Source organism: Patella vulgata, chromosome 1 (genome assembly GCF_932274485.2).
Source record: "Patella vulgata chromosome 1, xgPatVulg1.2, whole genome shotgun sequence".
In the NCBI taxonomy this organism is placed as follows: Eukaryota; Metazoa; Mollusca; class Gastropoda; family Patellidae; genus Patella; species Patella vulgata.
Genome location: NC_065879.2, coordinates 64,371,600 through 64,391,829, shown reverse-complemented (window position 1 = coordinate 64,391,829; position 20,230 = coordinate 64,371,600). Strand labels below are relative to the sequence as shown.

General features: G+C 34.4%; 2 protein-coding genes across 5 annotated transcripts in view; one reads left to right on the top strand and one right to left on the bottom strand.

Moving 5' to 3' along the window:
- LOC130010857 (neuroglian-like) overlaps positions 1–20,230 on the top strand; it is a 92,482-nt gene that overhangs the window by 45,257 nt on the left and 26,995 nt on the right. The window lies entirely within an intron of this gene.
- Positions 139–20,230, bottom strand: part of LOC126824460 (neuroglian) — a 63,804-nt gene continuing 43,712 nt past the window's right edge. For all 4 annotated transcript variants that reach the window (XM_050553728.2, XM_050553873.2, XM_050553795.2 and 1 more), the window contains 10 exons: positions 19,653–19,838; positions 17,857–17,991; positions 17,267–17,363; positions 15,935–16,128; positions 14,719–14,871; positions 13,910–14,056; positions 10,656–10,967; positions 8,819–8,953; positions 8,169–8,247; positions 139–5,245 (listed from right to left, as the gene is read on the bottom strand). In XM_050553728.2, coding sequence (XP_050409685.2) covers positions 5,041–5,245; positions 8,169–8,247; positions 8,819–8,953; positions 10,656–10,967; positions 13,910–14,056; positions 14,719–14,871; positions 15,935–16,128; positions 17,267–17,363; positions 17,857–17,991; positions 19,653–19,838 — 1,643 coding nt within the window. In that variant the 3' untranslated portion in view covers positions 139–5,040. The remainder of the gene's footprint in view (positions 5,246–8,168; positions 8,248–8,818; positions 8,954–10,655; positions 10,968–13,909; positions 14,057–14,718; positions 14,872–15,934; positions 16,129–17,266; positions 17,364–17,856; positions 17,992–19,652; positions 19,839–20,230) is intronic.

The following is a 20,230-nucleotide window of genomic DNA, read 5'->3' as shown; positions in this document are numbered from 1 at the left end:
AACAAAAGATGATAAATTGTCACATACCGGTACTCTTATTCATATTCCTGACCCCATACACAAAAACACAACACACTGTACCCAACATTCTGTGCTTAGGAACAATAAATTAATCAAAATAAAGAAAACCCAAGTAAATAGAAGGGAGATTTTTTATTGTCAATTAATTTGACATATTTATAAAAAGATTTTAACAATTTATAAAATATACGTGGAAAGGATCCCTCCGATATAAAAGTTAGTTTGTGTGGCAAGCAAAAAATCTCTACACCTATAATAACTAATACTAAAATATATTACCCTTCTTGACAAAACCAAACCCTTTTCCCAATTAGATTAAAATCAGACATTTTTCAATTCATTTTCTTTCCTATAATAAATTTTAACAGACTCAATTTTACTTATCAATGAGTGGTGTTCATATTTGTGTACTGTAACCTGCCAATAAAAGCTTGGCTTTTCCAAGAACACCAAGATATTTAACCTTACATGGACATGGTAGTCCTTCTGAATATGTTAGATCTAATAAAGTGTGAACAATCAATCACTAATTTCAATAACTGAATACTTTTAGGAGAATTGCAAAATAACAGACAAATATGATAACATAAAATGTGCTGAACAAAATTAATGTCCAAACATTTCATGGGAATTGGTTTTGTCAAGATGGTGAAGGATGATTCTATGACAATCTATCAATGTACATTAACATCTTATTCTTAAGTTAATCACTTGATAATCCAAACATTTTACAATTATATAATATACAAATTCTATGATTTATATAGTTTAATTTAATCTAATTTCAAATTATGACAGTTTTATTTGTACAGAAATCAAAATAATTGAACCGGAACAAGATTAAATTTTGAATTTCCAAAAAATCTAAAAACATTTCAATATTACTGTTTAATTATAGTTTACGAATGTCAAAAATCTATAAAATTTAATTCAAGAATAGATCATTTAACAGTTCAAATGTATTTTACAATTTACAAGGATCTTGGTGACAAAAACTAGGATCAAAATAGCCCCAAGGCGTGTTCCAGTATTTCCACTGGTGAGATTGCTGTTATGTTAGCCCTACGGGAACCATCAAATGTCAGACGTATGGTTTGCTTGATGCCTGGCTTATCCAGATTTATTTGGTTTAGTAATGAGATATTACAGTGGAAATACAAGGTCTGTCACGGATGGGTTCAACCCAGCATCTTCAGATGTAACAGCATTATTAATGTACATCTTATTATTTTACTAATGGAATGCAACTAAAAGCTAACTCATAATGAAATCGATTAAAAACATTTCAAAAATATACTTTCCTTTCCATATCTATGTAACACCACCCTATAGTCACATGGACTAATCCATATTACTTGGAATTTCAATCAAAGAGGATAGTATTACCATATTCAAGAGGGGTGTTCATACACAAAACATACAGCACTTAAAATTTATGGAATGAGACTAATTATTAAATTGATGGAATGATTTTTTTTTTTTTTCAAATTATAAAAAAATTCTACCTTTCAATTCTAAATACTGTTCAAGTTAATCATTACAAAAAAAAAAAAAATTAATAGACAAACTTTATCAGAATTAGTATGGGTGGCTTCTTATGAAATATTCACAGAAGCCATATCTTAAGTTATCCGAGGCCTAATGATTTTGAATAACATCAAGATTTCATAAGTTGGTATTTTAATTAAAATAAGATTACAAATTCTATAATTAAACTTTATATTACTAAAATTCAAAGAGATTTCATTACTTTGAATGACAAAGATTTTTCCAAATCTCAAAATTTCTAAATGGAGATTTTTCTAAATCACAAAAGTTCTAATTTCACTTCAAATACAACAAGGAATGTCGAAATGATTAAATTTAATACATAAAAATGAAATTCACAAAAAAAACTAAGCGTAAATAGAATCTATATGTATATATATATATATGAATAAAAATGATGAAAAATTACCACAAGACTAACACCTTTCGCACGTGTATAAAAAAAACAAAAATAAATAAATTTGTTGATAAATTATATACACGGAGGGCATACTATTAGTCGTTTGTGGAATAACAAATGCAATTGCAAAATTCTCAACCAAGTTTTCTACACCAAAGTAAAACTATTTGATGCAGACAAAAATGGTGGAAAATTCTGAATCGCTAAATTTATATACACTATATACAAGAATATATATTCATTCTATTATATACTATAATTTATCAACATATAAAAACAGTCTTTATGAGATGAAGTATAGGTCAAAATGTATAAATTGTAATGGAACTTAGCAGTACAATTTTCACACTTTGGCATCCTTATGACTCCATAATCATACGTTTTTATATATGTTGATAAAGGTGCCTTTATTCAAATTTGTGGCACATGATATCGCAAGAAACTGAATTCAACATAGTTACAAAAATATGTAAATCAATGAAAATTGAATAAAGGAAATGTTGGCCATGAAATTGAAACTTGAAATAATGTTAACTAAGTTAGATAGATCTGATTAAAGTGAAAATAGATGTCAATAAACAGATGAGCGACATGTTGCGTAAAAAATTGATGTTACATTTGCAATTTCGATCGTATAATGAGCTCATTTTTAAGATACAAAACTTTACAAACAAAATAATTACATTTATACTCAAGTCGACACACAAGATTTTTGTTGATAATGTTATTTCATATACTAAAGCCAAACACATACAATGCAAGTTTTTGCTCAGTTTGGTAATGTTATTAAAGCATAGCAGTTGAATCTGAACAAAGCGCTGAGTCTGCTGATGTTAAAAAATGTCTGATGGTCAATGTGTACAAGTTACACACTATTTTCTTATTTAATTCTTTTTCTGAATAGAGGATTGTTTTTTATCTATTTTTATCGTGATCAAATCAATTTTATAGCATATAGGATGATCTCTAAGCTACTGTATTTAAGACTATCGATATTTTTCAAAGATTGACAATCTATTTTTTCTTTATCAAAATATATTTATAGCCCAGAATACATGAAATTATGACTATCTACTGATCTAGCAAACTATTTCCATATTAAGACAAAAAATCGTGGTTAACAAGTTGTCATAAACAAATACACTAAATCTAAATCTGAGCTAAAGGAAAGTTTCGGCAAATGAAAATAGCACTAATACAACACAACTAAAACATTCACACTTTTTGTTTCTCTTACAAATTTATAATCTATACCACAGCAATTTGTTTTACCAATATGACCAACCAAAATTTATTCTTTCTTAATGGGATTTAATAACATACTAGATATATTCTAAGGTGACTACTAATTATGTAAATCATATGAGTGACTTGATGTAGCTAATCCTTTATGAAGCTATATTTGTTGTATTACTGGATGACCAAGTCAAAACACCAAATCAGTAGTTTGAAATCCTTACCAGATCTCTCCTTTCATAGAATTTAATCTTAAACACAATAAATGCAGTAAAATTTATAGGTTTTTTTATGTGTAAAACACTTAAAATTAGATCTATAAATTGAGATAATGCAAAATAAATTTGACAGGTGTCTTGCTTATCCAATATGCTACAGAATGAGCCAAAGAAACTAACTTAGTAGTAAACTAAGGTGAAGGCCACAATGGACTGTACTCGACACAATATCAGTGACTACCATGTATACTCAACCATACAGTATGATAGATATTACACATAATTGTAAAATTCTTAATTTGAACTTTTCAGACTAATATTAGTAATTGACTGGGTTTTATTCAACACAAAATAATACAATATCTTAATTTGATTGTGGATGATTTCAAACTGACTAGTCAACTAAAAATTGCAAACTTTGTCTTTTCTTAATCTTTACATTATAAAAATAAATAACCCCTTTCTACTAACTAGTAAATGCTCAGATATCTTGAATCAAATATTCAGGAAAATGATTTTGTTTGAAATATATTATTATTCACAGTAAAAATTAACATTAAATTTTGCAACAATTCTGAATCTTCTTTTCATGTACAGAATTATGTTTTTTCTCCTATTATGTAGTTGCAGCTAGTCAAAATATTTGAGCAATTCCTAGTAAAACAAATTTTATTCTTCTCTTGTGTATCAAACATCTTTTCTTTTTCTCAATTTAAATTAAAATTTATACTTTTAAATAAATATTAATTCAGTAGCGGATTTATAGAAGAAATTATTACATACACAGTTAATTCATTCCAAGAAAAATTATCAAATATATATTATATTTCACACCGAAATTCAAATTTTAAAATTCTTTAATATACAAATAAAATATACATGTACTTATATTAATTCACAAAAAAAATAAAATTCTAACCACAACATATTTTCTATGTCATGATCTAAAGTCACAATTAAAGTTTAAACAGCATGTGATACAAATTCTAATTTCACAACGTTTAAATGACAATATGATGTCACATGACATGTCACAAGAACAGTAGCATCATGATACAGTATAGGATGACATGTCATGCACCTATGACATTTATCTCACAACATAGTATGACTATATCATCTCATGTCACTGCATAAAGTGGCATACTATTACAACATGTTACATATCACATGGCAACATGTCAAAATACAACAAATATATCATATGAACTAATTGTCTATATTTTACCATCAATTTATTACAGGCTGTACGTGCAGCAATCAATCTTTATTAAAGATATAGATAAACAAACCATGGAAAACAATTAATACTGGTTGTTTGTATCACCGATACATCAAGTATTTTGGATATTTTTAACTGATAAGCAACCAATTAATTCAGCAAATATCAGCCAGATGTTCTTTAAGATCAGTCCATTTTGAAAAGGAATAGACTGAGCCCCTTTTTCCACATAATATTTCCATTGTTAATGTTTCCAATATTTAATCAATATCCTACAAATGATTTGATGTCATCAACATTTGATTCATATATAGAAATGAGCAAGGCAGCGATTGAATGAAGGTCATAAGGTCATGGTATATAATAACATTATAGTCTATAGCACTGAGGTTCGATTAAATCTGGGTTTCGTTTCCGTTCCGCACAGGTGGCGCTGGTGGTTTCTTGTCCATATACACACCAATGAAAGAACCGTCTTCATTAAATTTTCCCATATCCTCTCCATCACCATATTCTGCGAGACTGTCCTCATCTTCGTAACTTAAAGGTTCTTCGGTGAATTGTAATGGAGATCCCTTCTTTTCCATACCATTATCATCACTAGAAAATAAATAAATAAACCATTGTCATCACTAGAAAATAAATAAGCAAGCCAACAGTGACACAGAAAAAGCTCATTATCGAACTAAGTCAAGGTATTGATGTAATGAAACTATACACCAAGTTTCATCACTTACTTAATTAGAGAGAGAAATGGGGTTTAACGGCCACTTGACAAACTAGGTCATTTCAGGAGCAACATATGGTTCAATTTTATTTCAATAATTTGCTTGTGCGTAGGGGTCTTTAGCAGTCAGAGAAAAACGGAGCACCCAGAGAAAACCCACGAGGTTGACAGGCAACCCAACTCCTCTGCTTACCCTAAAAAGAAAATTCTCATCTTCTAACTCCCAACTCCATCAAGGCATACACCTAATAAACACCTACACTAAGTTTGAGAGAGAGAGAGAGAAATGGGGTTTAATGTACACTCGACACAAACTAGGTCATTTTGGGACTAACACATGGTTCAATTTTATTTCAATAATTTCGCTTGCGCATAGGGGTCTTTAGCAGTGGGAGGAAACCGGAGGACCCGCAGAAAACCCACGAGGTTGGACTGGCGAGCCTACTCCTTGTCACGTACAACCGGGGAATCGAAACCCGCCAGTTGACTCAATGACAAACCGTATGATACAGCGCAGCGCACATGCTAACCATTCGACCATCCAACCCTGACACCAAGTTTGAATGTTCTAGCTCAATTAGAAGAGTTATTGTGTCCCAAAAAGTGTGATGGACGGACGGTGAGGGACAATTAAAATGTCATATGGAGTGTTGAAGGCTCATATGAGTTACTAATGTGGGGCACAAATGTCATGGAAACTTTGACTAATGACTATAGTATGATAAATATTTGGTTCCTTAACTGGGCATTATGGGAGATTAGATATAAGAGTTGACAGTTCTTGCTATAATAGTTAAAAAAAAGATAACGTAAATAGAATATTCTGAAAATTTCAGTCAAATGGCTCCACACTCTGAAACCAGATATTAGCTATTGAATTTTAAGCTCGCGTCGGTCATTACTAAAGTAGGTCTTATGAAAAACAAAGTCTTGATTATCCATTTTTACGTTTAATTATCATTTGCAAACTGTATTCAAATCCGTTAAATATCGCACGCTAGTGATGGCATCGAGAGTTGATTATGGTTGGGATAAGTTAATTAATACCTAATTAATAACTTAGATAACATTTCAGGCCTAAAGAAAGACCTCTTGCATAATGTATGTTTACGGAACTTTGCTAGTGGTGCTTATTTGTGACTTACATAAGGTATTCTTTAGAATTTATTAGAATTTGGTGGAAACTGGGGAACTTGGTTAGGTCGGTGACCCAACCCCTGTCAAGTACAAATCTGGGATCAAATCCATAACTTGAATAGGTAAGTAGTAGTTATTAGCACACTTTCTGAGGTGTATCGGTGAATATCAGGACAGTTTTGGTCGAGGGGCCCAGCCGAGGCGGCTCCCGACCAAAACTGTCCTGATATTCACCGATACACCGAGGAAAGGTGCTAATAAGTTACTTACATCACATTTCTATCGAGTATTGTGAAGCAAAATGTGAAAAATAGTATTTATTATCGAGTCATTTCAACCGAAAAGTGACAAATACTTTCTGCTCTTTCATTATTTATCCCTTTCTGAGCCTCCCGTTACATTTCATGGTAGAATGATTTCGCAGTGGAGAGAGGACCTGAGTAGTATTTACACGTGCGTCTTGCTATGAGTATGATACTCTGAGCGTAAAACAATCACGTGTTTGTTTAGACCACATGTCTATGTCGTAGAGGACTGCGATATTATTAAATGTAGTGTAAAGGAAATGCGAAACGTGGGTCATTCCTGGTAAAAGTATGCATCGGTGGATGGTTCTTCCGTTGAAATTTATTTGTAATAAAGTTTATGACTTTCTAGGCGTTTTTTTTTTTCATCCTGCTTATTTTCAATGCCTGTGAAGTGTCCAGCAAGAGAACTGCGCCTTCTATCACAATTAATTAAAATAATTATTCAATATTCTAATTTATATATTTTGCATATTAATATAAATCAAACCAAATTATGAAATAGATGCCAATTGATATGTATAATAATTGATTTTGTAATATGTTGTTATGTTAATTTAATTTAGTTTTTGAACTGCCATGTAGTTCCCCCCCATTTTGTTTTGTTACTATGATTTTGAATAGTTGTTTCATGTACATTGAATAAGAGACAGCGTTATCAATTGCGATCTGGGTCGGACTAAACGTCCGCTACTTATTGCTGGATAGGTATCTAAAACGGTGTAAAAGTATCTGTGTATCAGAAATGAACAGTACTCTTTCTGTACATTTCTGATACACCGATACTTTTAGGCATGTAATGCAAATAAACAGGACAGTTTTATCAAAGGTTGCTAGTGGCAACGAGTAGAAGTGGGATGTAATGTACATTAAGATCCACAGCTAATGCAGTCTATCACTCATCCACAATATCCCTAACACTAGCAGATGTCACACCAGACAAGAGTATGCTTTCTCATTCCAAAAAATCTATTAGTACTTTGTCATGGAAATAACAGGTGAAATAAAATGGGGTTTAACATCCTACTTTTCTGCACGGACAGTGTTAATGAAGACTGGCATACGCCATACAGTCAGCTATGATTGAAATTTTGACCAGACAGCAGGGTTACGGTCTACTCTTATTTCAAATTCCATGGGTTATTTTACGTACACGCAAATGTGTAGACAAGACCTCTGTTTTTCGTGCCATTCAAATGACTAGACACTGTCCTTGCCAGATCCTGCACCAACCACTGACATGGGAAGCCTGCACCGGAAAGTCCAGAGGAACTTTCTCGGCTAGCTCTGGTTAGCGAGCCAGTCTTACTCACTGAGCCACCGTGGCTCTCCGAAACAACAGGAAAACACTTACGCTCGAGATAGATCATGGAATCCACTATCAGCTAAATCTTTCTCTGGATCTAAATCGTTGTCTCTTTCTTTCTTATCCACTGTAAATACAACCAATCACAAATTATAATATATAACATAAATTCTTACAAACTTCAGATTGTTAATAAAACAGAATTTGCTTTTTAACCCACAGAGGCCTATAATATTACTGTTTTAGCAATAGTTCTATTCAATAGTATTCTGATCTAATTAATCATCGAGAAGTCTCTCTAGTCAAAGTTGACATATAGAAATGGAGCATAACATCCTACTTTTCTGCATCAACAAGGATAATGAAAATGGGGACAAGAAACAAAGTATCAACTTTCCAGAATTTGGGTGGTCGGATATTTTCAAGCCTGAATCTACAAGTCAATAGGATTTAAAACTTGCCTAATAATGTGAGGGTGGGTTAATTATGAGGTAATTTCGAATCCTTTAACACCAAATTCCTACCGTCATGGCTTCTTAACTTGTATCCAGTCTTTTGTTGCATTTAAAAAACTAGGAATTTATACATTCTGTTTTAGTCATTCAGGAATTACCCATTACCTAACAAAAAACGCTGAAAGTTCTTGATACACTCTAATCATCTTCTATCTTGTTTGTGGTAAAATCAAGTGTACTTACATGGATAAACACCTTCCTGAGCTTTACGTCGACAGACAACACAGATAATAACTATAACACACACCAGTAATAATATACCAATAATTAATGCTATCCACCACAGATCAGGAGCAGCAGCAGTAGCTGGCCCAACAACTAAAATACAAAGTAAGGTATGTATATATTTTCATTTCAAATATACCTGTAACCAGGATAATCGCTTCCCCACTGCAATATTGAAATATAGTATAAATATGGAAAAAGGTTGAAAATAAAAGTAGAATCTATTAAATGTAAAAGATGTAAATTATTGTCATAAATAAAACTGTCAGTATCAGATGATACAAGACTATACTCGTCATATTCTACATACATGTATTACATGTAGATAGTCTGTATATGATTATCATATAATTGTAGCTTATCTACATAGAATTAATTAATTCAGAAAGAGATGTCAAGACAATGTGAAAATCTGACATCATGTGTACACAAGGGCTACAGTTTTTATTTTAATACATGTACCAAGCATTAATTGTTCAAGTTATTCCAAGATCAGGCAACTTTAAGCCCACGAAAAAAAAAATATGCATATGTGGAAACTGGCCATTAAAAAAAAGAGGAAATGAAATGGGGTTTAACGTCCTACTGTTTTGCACCGAACTGGGCTAATGAAGACGGGCATACGCCATACAGTGTGCTATGTGGGAAATTATGCCCGGACAGCAGCACTACGGCCTACTCTTATATCTAATTCCATTTGTCAAGGGATCTTTTACACGCATGCCAATGTGTACACAGGAACTCGGTTTTTCGTCCCATCCAAATGACGAGACAGCTGTCCTTGTCAGGCCCTACATCCTGCATCACTGACAAGGAGGAACCATGCTGGAAAATCTGGATGAACTTTCTCAGCCAATGCAGGGATTGAACACCTGACCTCCAGGCTAGCGAGCTAGCGCCTTACCCACTTAGCCACCATCACCCCCCATTAAAGAAAGATAGGCAATGAAACATACACCCACAGTAACTAAATCAATCAAGCGGTCGACAAGGATTGTCGCATATTTATTCATTTGTAGGTAAAGGGGGACATTTACAAGATTATTTTATACAGATCATATTATAATTTCCATCGTTTGAGGGTTCGAAAGGGTTCTACAAACTGAAACTAGGGCCTTAACTCTGGAAGTACATGTAATTAACAGAAATTGTTAAAATTTGACAGGATCTTTCATCTTACTAATTTAAATAATGCAGAAAACTTCATACAGATCGGATGATAACTTTTGTTGTGAGAGCATTCACAAGGTTCAATTCGTGAAGTAGTAAATGGGCAATTTCATACAGATCAGACGATAACTTCTATTGTTCGAAAGTTCACAAGGTTCAACAAAGTGAAACAAGGGCCATTACTTTAAACAGTATTAACAGAAATTTCTGAAATGCAAAAGGTTTCTTTTTTTCACTAATTTAAATGATGCATATAAATTTCATACAGATCAGATAATAAATTTTATTGTTCGAAAGTTCACAAAATTCAACAAAGTAAAACAAGGGCCATAACTCTAGAAGTAATTAAAAGAAATTGCTGCTAGTCAATAGGCTTCGATGTTTCACTAATTTAAAGGATGTATATAAATTTCATACAGATCAGATGATAACATTTCTAGAAGAAATTAACGGAAATTATTGAATTTTAAAAGGTTTCTTCATCTCAGTGATGTAAACAACATATATCAATTTCAAAACAATCAAATGATAAATGTTGTCTGTAGGATTTTCACAAGAAAGTGTGGACGACGGCAATTACGACCACATTTCCATGTAGGCGCATAAAAAGCTAAAACAAACTTACTTCCAACTTCTTTCAAGATAACTTGAATTGTAACATTGATTTTTTCATGTACATTATACACCATCCGTATGTACGTTCCATTAATAGTACGATAATCCTCAAACGATAAATCCTCTGTGTTGATGTATGCGAATTTAGATGTTTCATTGTAAGTAACAAAAGGTGGCTTATCATCATAAGTCTGATTGTTAAAGAACCATTTATACTGAATCGGCCATGGAGAGTTAGTCTGGGCCATAACAGTCAAATTGACGATATCACCTTTCAATATCTCCTGAACAGCTGGAGGTCTTGATGTAATCACAATGGGTTCTTAAAAAGAAAAAAAAAACACCTCTATCATATTATTTATATAGTAATCAAATGCTTGATTGCAATTCATGATAAAAATGGGCAGTGTTTGATTCATGATACAGATGGACAGTGTTTGATTCATGATACAGATGGACAGTGTTTGATTCATGATACAGATGGACAGTGTTTGAATCAGAATACAGATGGACAGTGTTTGATTCAGAATACAGATGGACTATATATTAAAGTTCAAAGGTTCTGCTTTTCAACTCCTACCTAACCACTCGTCAATACCTATAACTTCATGTTACAGTTTCTTCTTAAAAAAATTATGTTAAAACAGTGAAAATTGAATGATGGTGATTCATATTTTTTCAGTGATTATGACAGTGATAATAGACGTGTAGGTGTTAATAGTTCTATGTTATTAGAGTGTGATGGCAGTAATCAACAACTTATTTTTCTAGTTGTAGTACACATGTATACTGACCACCAGTGTATATATCTATACTATTCAAAAAAAGTAGGGGATATTTGATTTTGGGGGCATAATACTAAAATATGCAAATGACTACGAGAAAGTCACTATAGAACCTAACAGAAGAAACATTTCCAGTTACATGTGACGCCCAAATGCACCAATAGCTACCGCATGGAATGCAGGTGATGCTTGGGATCATCATGGGGGTCCAACCCAAGATTTGCACGACTCTGACTTTGAATGTTACAGTCATTGTGGCATTGAATTCCAGGGTGGAAACATCAATTTAATTGTTTTAGTGACCAGAAAACAAATTTTGATATGCGTCGGCTTACCCAAAATGTACAGGACAGACCACGCTCAGGTCGACCAAGGGCGACAACTCAAGCCCAGGATCGATTTATCCGTACCTTGGCCTTGGGAAATCGTGTCATCACAGCAAATCAGATCAGCGCTCGTCTTCAAACAGACACTGGTGTGAGAGTGAGTGGCCAGACGATTCGCGCCCGACGTCCTCGCGTGATCCCTTGTTTGAGAGATCATCACATTCAGACAAGACGTCGTTGGTGTAGGGATCGTCAACACTGGGATAATCGACGCTGGAGCAATGTGATGTTTTCAGATGAGTCAAGGTTCACTGTTGATTTTTTGGACAGACGTAGGAGGGTGTGGCGTCGTCAAAACGAGCGCTTCCAAGACGTTAACGTCATCAGACATGATCGATTTGGGGGTGGTTCTGTTATGGTGTGGGGAGGCATCACTGTTGCTGGAAGAACGGCTTTACATGTTGTTGCAGGGCGTGTTACAGGCCAGTACTACCGGGACAACATCTTGGCAGTCCATGTTGTGCCGTTCGCACGACGTCATGGCCGCCGTTTCATCTTCCAGGATGACAACGCAAGATGTCACAGGGCCAGGATCGTTACAGGTTACCTCCAACAACAGAACATCACCACATTACCTTGGCCAGCACTGAGTCCCGACCTCTCCCCCATCGAGCATGTCTGGGACATGCTAGGACAGAGGTTACGTCAACGTCAACAACGTCCTGCCAATGTCCAAGAACTTGCTGCTGCGTTGCAACAGGAATGGGACAATCTGGACCAAAATGACCTTAGACGTCTCATTAGGAGTATGCCACGTCGGATCAATACTTGTTTGGCAAACAGAGGAGGATTTACCCGTTGTGATGCTGTGGTAACTTTGCTGTTTGACCCCGGGTATCATTTTACCCTTATAATGGTCAGTCTGTGCCTTACTTAGTCTAACGATCATTTGGAATAAATCGATGAATGTGAACTTCATTTCATTTTGTCATTTGTTTCTTCGTCAGTTTCATTAGGTGACTTTAATAACACTTAAAAATCAAATATCCCCTACTTTTTTTGAATAGTATATTTTGATTTTGGTTGGGGATAGCAAAAATGAGATGCAGAGGCCCCAAATACGACCAACGCAGCCTTGAGCCGAGCACTACAGGTGCATGCTTTCTAGAGGGTTCGGGGGCATGCAATTTCCTGGATTTTCCAGAATTCTGATGGTCTGAAAACACTTCTAACATAAGTAAAATTGAGTACTACGCATAGGAATTGATGTTATTTATTAAATTCTTTTGCAAGAACAAACAAAGTACTGTGAATGCGTGATAATTACATCAAATACATGAATCTATATGGTGAATATACATAATTAATTAGCAAAGATATGACTATGTCCTCATATTTTCATCAAGCATCCGCACAAAGTCAAGTTTGACCATCAATTGGCGATTCTGTCAAGATCAGTCGCGTCCGTTTGGTCAACCTCAAACACAAGAGACAATAGTTCATCGAAGAGTTCCCATTTCAATACTGAACGCAATGCAGTTCTTATTAATTTGAGCTTTGAAAAAATGGTGCGTATTGTGATATCCAATCAAAGCAATCAAACATATACACAGATATATTCATACATAAATTAAGTATTTGGGATTTTTCCCTTCTATTTTGGCATTAATTTATTTAGTTGCCGATGCATAATTTTGATACCGACTGCACAGCCCTAAAAATTTATACCCCTGATCATGATGTGAATTTTTATAATGCTATGACATCAAACCTGTGGGCCACTTAAGGTTAAACAAGTTTTGAATCATAAAACGTATGATTCAAGTTCTATATCTTCAAATCATGCAATCAAAATGTGTGACAGTTGTGTAAGCTACCATACCTGATCTGGTGTGAGTAGAATTCAAGTAAATACTTGACACTGAGTCAGGTCAATGTTTTTTTTAAGTCATGATACCTGGTACCGCATCATTTGAATCTTGATTTAATGTAACACAAGAGAGACATCATAGGGATATTTTTTTATTGACTCAGTACATGTTTTGTCTGATGAAATTCTCATATTCACTCGATTGTCAATGCTCTTAGGGTTGAAAAAACTGGATACTATCAGGTTTGCTTTACCAGCTTGATATTAAAAGGCTTAAACTTACCTATGACATCCAGACATCCATCAGCAAATCGAAAACCCTCCGAGTTGCTAACTTTACACTGGAAGCATGTAGTATCATCTGGTTTTACAAGATTTGTCACCATCAATATCTGTTTATCATTACTGAACACATATTTACCACTGTCAACTAGAATTAGAAGATAAATACAGGTCAAAGGTCATGTAATATGGTCAAAATTTGGGAAACTTGAAATAAGACTAAAATGGGTCTAAAAGCATATTAATATATATGTATTATGAGTATATATTAAGTGATTTACATTCGATATTTAAATTTTTTGTTGTAATTTCTAATCAATTATATTCCATGAAATAGGTGAACAGTCAAATTGAACGGCAGATTTTTGTGCCAGCTTAGTCCATTCCATACAGGTTTTTTTAATAATTAATTTGTCATTTATGAATCCATGATTTTATAGTAGTTCGCCGATCGTTATCTCAACGGGAAAGCAGTTTTATTCAAGTTGACAAAGTTCATGTCATAAAATGATTTCTTTTTTGTACACCTTAGGGGCGTCCCCTTAAATCTGTGCCTGCTGACCTATTTCTTCTAGAGTAAGGCATTTTTCAAAATTATTTGTTAAACTCCTTCAAAAAACACCAGCTCTTTTTACAACAGCTTAAACATTGCTATTTTATTTAACTGTATATTCAAATAAGATCCAAGTGAAAATTTCTGTTTTAACCCACCAGCCAAGACTCCCAAAGAGCTTATGGCTCTTTCATAATGCCAATACTATAGTGTGGTTGGATATGGATTTTTGCATCTTAAGAATATTTGAAACTTACATTTATCGTTTGGAATGGGGGCTCCATTTTCAAACCATTCTGGGGGTCCTGGTGGATTCTCCCTTATTACTGATTTTGCTTGACAGGTCATACTAGCATCTCTTGTTGCTGCAACAGTAATTGACGATAAGGACTTTTCCCAGATAGGACGAGCTGGAATAAATATATGAACAATATATTGGATGTGTCACTTATTCTGTTTTATACATTTATATTTTCATGCCCACACCATAGAAAACAAAAGTGTCCCCTCCCCACAACCAAGTGCTCAAACAAATATTTGAATTGAAATAATTCTTCAAGACCTTTAAGTCGCTTGTAGAAACTAATATTCCTTAAAGATAAATTATTCAAGGGCTTAATTTGCCCATTGCAGGTCTTTCTTTAGGCCTCACATGTTATATACGAGGAAATTAATGATTAAGACATTTATTAACATAATGGGTACAGGGAGCGGCCATTTTGTCAGGCAGTTTGAATCAAATTTCATGAAGCGATGATACATTTAAACGATTTTTAAAATTGGAAAAAAATTGTGAACTCTAGGGTATCCGCAAGCTAAAATCGCGATTCTTAGGTACAACCAGGAAGTTACAGTCAGATATGCACAAATATCGAAAGAAAACTAGATCTTTGGAATGTAAACACGTTTTCAGTTTCATCAAAATTGTGACCACTAGAGGGTCCACAACCTTGATATTACATACTTTAACATTATTTGCGTACAAAGAGTGGCCATTTTGTTCGACAGTTAGGACCTGATTCGAAATTGGCCGTCATTATTGTGTAACGGTGATATATTCAAATGTTTTTTTAAATTGAATAAAAATTGTGAACGCAGGGGCTATAATCCAGGATGTTACGGTCCGATAAATTGGATAAAAAATTTGATATCTAGAGTGTACACAAGCTAAAAACGTGATTTATTGTACAATCAGGGACCATAATCAATAAAGTCATGGTCCATAACATGCCAATATCAAAAGGAACCAAGATCTTTTGGCAATAAACCTATATTTCAAGTTGTGTCAAAATCAGTTACAAATTGTGATCTATAGAGTGTCCACAAAGAAATTGTGGAAGGACGGACAGGGGCATCGACAATATACATCCACATGAAAATGTGAGCATATAAAAAAGGTTGCAGAAACTGTCCTAAAGAGTTTTTTTTAAAAAGAAACAGTTTAGAAACCGAAGTTCTGTAATTGTTACTTACATGTGACATTAAGAGCTGTTGTTGCTGTATTGGTTTGAGTATTTGCACCTTCACAAGTGAAAGTTCCTTCGTCTGACTCCTGGATATTTTTAACTCGTAAAATTCGTCGTGAAGTGTCGATAAATTCATATTTATCAGAGTTACTTGTAATTGCTTGTAACTCATTGTTTTTCCACGATATAGATGGTATCGGCCTGGAAAACATTTTTCGAGACTTCTGATTAAATCATCTATAAATCTTTTCAAAAACATAAATTTTCAGGGTCCAAAACATTAATATTGTTTAAGTCATGTGTTTAGATCATGGGAACATGAAAAGGGGCTATGAAAAATAGCAGAGGTCACCACACCTACCATAAAAATATCATGGAATTTAACAAAAACAATAAATATCATCAAATAATGAAAATTAACAGGGGCCATAATGTGACATCAAATCATCAAAGCTAACAGGGGCCATTTAACGAGAGAGAGAGAGAAATGGGGTTTAACGTCCACTCGACACAAACTAGGTCATTTCGGGACTAACAAATGGTTTAATTTTATTTCAATAATTCGCTTGCGCGTAGGGGTCTTTAGCAGTGGGAGGAAACCGGAGGACCCGGAGAAAACCCACGAGGTTGGACAGGCGACCCTACTCCTTGCCACGTACAACCGGGGATTCGAAATCACGCCAGTCGACTCAATGACAGACTTTATGATACAGCGCGCACATGCTAACCATTCAGCCATCCAACCCCCCCGGGCCATTTAACATGTCAAAGATAACAAGAAATGAAACGAAACGAAACGGGATTTAACGTCCTTCTGTTCTGCTATGACAAGGCTAATCAAAACAGGCAAACGCCATACAGTGTGCTATGACGGAAATTTTGCCCTGTGTTACGGCATACTCTTATATTGAATTACAATTGGAAATCTTTTATGTGCACTCCCATGTGTACACGGGACCTCAGTTTTTCATCCCACTAGAACGACTAGACAGATGTCCTTGTCAGGCCCTCCACCCTGCACCAATGACAAGTGGATACCATGCCAGAAAATTTTCATAAATTTCCTCGGCGACCTTTAGGTTAGTGAGCAAGCGTCTTACCCACTTAGCCAACGTGGCTCCCCAAAGATAACACGGGTCAAAAAGTGACATCAAATCATCAAAGATAACAGGGGCCAATAACATGACATCACAATGTGATATCAAATCATTCAAGATAGCAAGGGCCATAATGTGACATCAAATCAAAGATAACAGGAGCCAAAATATGACCTTAGATCATGAAAAATAGCAGGGACCATAATGTGACATCAAATCATGAAGAATAACTTTGTACTTACTTGCCACCAAAGATACATTGTATGTCAACATAATGTCCAATAAGAGCTTTCTGATTTGGTTTGCTATATAACACACTGGGTGCTCTATCTGGAATTGCTGGAACACAGAATACAAATAAAAACCTTTAAAAGATTTGTTTCTTCAAGCAAAATTAGGTCATCTGTTTTGTAGATAACAAAGTTTCTCCTAACATATCCTTTGGCAACCTACCTAGATTATGAAATTGGGGTGTAACAGTTATATATTTAAATGCTTGTTTTTTTAAAATTGAATACAAATTGTGACTTCTAGAGGGACCACAATCTAAAAACATGATACAGTCAGATACGCGCGAATATCAAAAAGGAACCAAGATCTTTGGGTTATAAACATACATTTCAAGTTTGTTCAAAATCGGATAAAAATTGTGACCTGTAGAGTTTCCATAAAGAAATTGAGAACGGATGGACAGACAGGGGGGATGACAATATATACGTATATATACGTCCACATGGAAGTGTGGAGGTATGAAAAGAAAACATTTTCCGTTAAATCAAACTTTACTGCATAATTATCTTATTGGTGTGTAAAGTGTAGTTTAAACACTTACGATTTAGTTTCGTAATCTCTAAAATCTTCCCACTGCCTAAATTAATGGAATTAAGATGACGATTAAAAATGGCACATTGATAATTTAATCCACTTAATTCATCAGCTTTTGTTACGTAGACGAAATGAAGAGTTCCTGAAAATATATAATAAGATAATAAATTGCATGAAATGGTCACTATTATAATAGTCAGGTTGTTAATGATTGGGATAAATGAGACTAAGCATGCCAGCATTACCTACACATGTTAACCCCTTTCTAGCTTATATGTAAATACAGAAATCCTTGAGTTTGTGATGTGGTCACAACAAACAGATGTTTTGTCCTGTAAAAAAGGGGAACAAGCCAACAGTGATTATCTATACTAAGTCTAAGCATAAAATATTCATAATCAAACTCAGTCAAGGTTTTGAAGTCAGAATCAAAGTTATCTTATCCCAAAGCATCAACCAATGAAATTGCTTAGCTCTGCTTAGCTTTAGTGGGAAATGTTAATCATTGAACTTAGTCAAGACATTCGCCTAATGAACATCTACATCAAGTTTAAACATTCTACCTCAATTAAAAGCAGAGTTGTTATGTTCCAAAGTCTCGACCAATCAAATTGCTTATCGCTACTTAGCCTAAGCAGAAAGTGCTCATTATTGAACTTAGTCAAGGTATTGATATAATAAAACTATACACCAAGTTTCATCAATCAAATTGCTTATCACTCTGCTTACCCTGAGCAGAAAATGCTCATTATCGAACTTAGTCAAGATATTGATGTAATAAAATTATACACCAAGTTTCATCACCATCATTAAAGTTATCGTGTCCCAAAGCATCAACCAATCAAATTGCTTATCTCTGCTTACCCTAAGCCGAAAATGCTCTTCTTCAAACTTCATCAAGGTATTCACCTAATAAAGACCTACACCAAGTTTGAACATTTACCTCAATTAGGAGAGTTATTGTGTCTCAAAAAGTGTGACCGAGGACAGATGGACAGACCATTATAAAAGTCCCATAAATATAGAGAGCCAGTTGTTGTTTTTGTGGATGCATCCTGATAGTTCTGCATTTTATAAATTTATTATCAAAGCAAACGGCTAAAAATATCATTTGTTTTAAACATTTGAATCCAAAATGGCGGCCTACATGAACAGAAATAACAACTCAAAATTGGATAAAGTTAGTAGTTCATCAGACAGTTGTATGGATTGGTTGTATCGTGTAAACGCCGCTATCAACCGTTTCATAATAATCTTCGATATATCTTCTGTCTAAATCCAATCAAAATGTCCAGGCTTTTCCACAAAAGCTACATGATAATAACAGCTTGATTAGTGGACTAAGGTATGGCCTAGATAGTATGTTAGTGAAAATAAAGGGTCACCGTCAATCAGTGGGGCTTAAAATCCACTTTTACCTACATATAGAGTCACAGTCTGCTGACAATCCATATAGTGTATACAACATTATTTGAAGTCATATGATGTTTCAATAAACCACAGTCCACAACATTAGTGTTATAGGAAAACTAACTGGGGAGCTTGTCTGTCAACCTGAACATTCCAAACTAATGGAATTACAATCACGGTTACAAATATCTTAGCTATGATACATGTATTAGCATAAACAAGTGGATTATAACACTGTTATCAAGGTGCTTGACGATTTTAGCGACATTTGTGATAAGGATCCGAGTATAAGACAGGCGTAGTCAAATCAGTGTTACATGTAGCCGTAGCGTTGTCAATAATAATCTTGCTATGTAGTTCCACTTAACATCCTATATTAACATGTATACGTACCCTCTGCATCTATAGCTATTCTGTCATCCTGTACAACTTCGCTACTTTCGTCGTTACCTTTATACCATTTAAACTGCCCAGGCGGATTACATAAAGGTACATCGTCACATGTCAGCTGAACTGCTTCCCCTTCTGTTGCTTGTATCCTTGGAGGAGGCAGACCTGTGTCCACCCAACTGTTTAGATCTGTAATAGAAGCATAAAATACAGAAACTATTCAAGTTTCAACTTCTCTCTCCTTCAATTAGATTAAAAGTTATTGTGTACAAAGCATTGACAAACAAACTTCTTATCCCTGCTTAGCCTCTGTGGAAAAAACCTCTTAATCCTCAAACTCAGCCAAGACTGTCACCTAATAATCATCTACACCAGCAAAATTATTGGGGACAATAATGAGTGTTTACCGGGATTCAGTGAAGGGAATTAACTCTATAAAAAGTGTTTATAAGAAGAATGTCTGAATAAAAACCACTCATGCAATATAATCACCAAATATTTGTCAAATAGGTTAATTAGAATTAATATCAGGTGTTTGATAGTTATACAGTGGACTCTGTCAAATCTGACATTGTACGGGA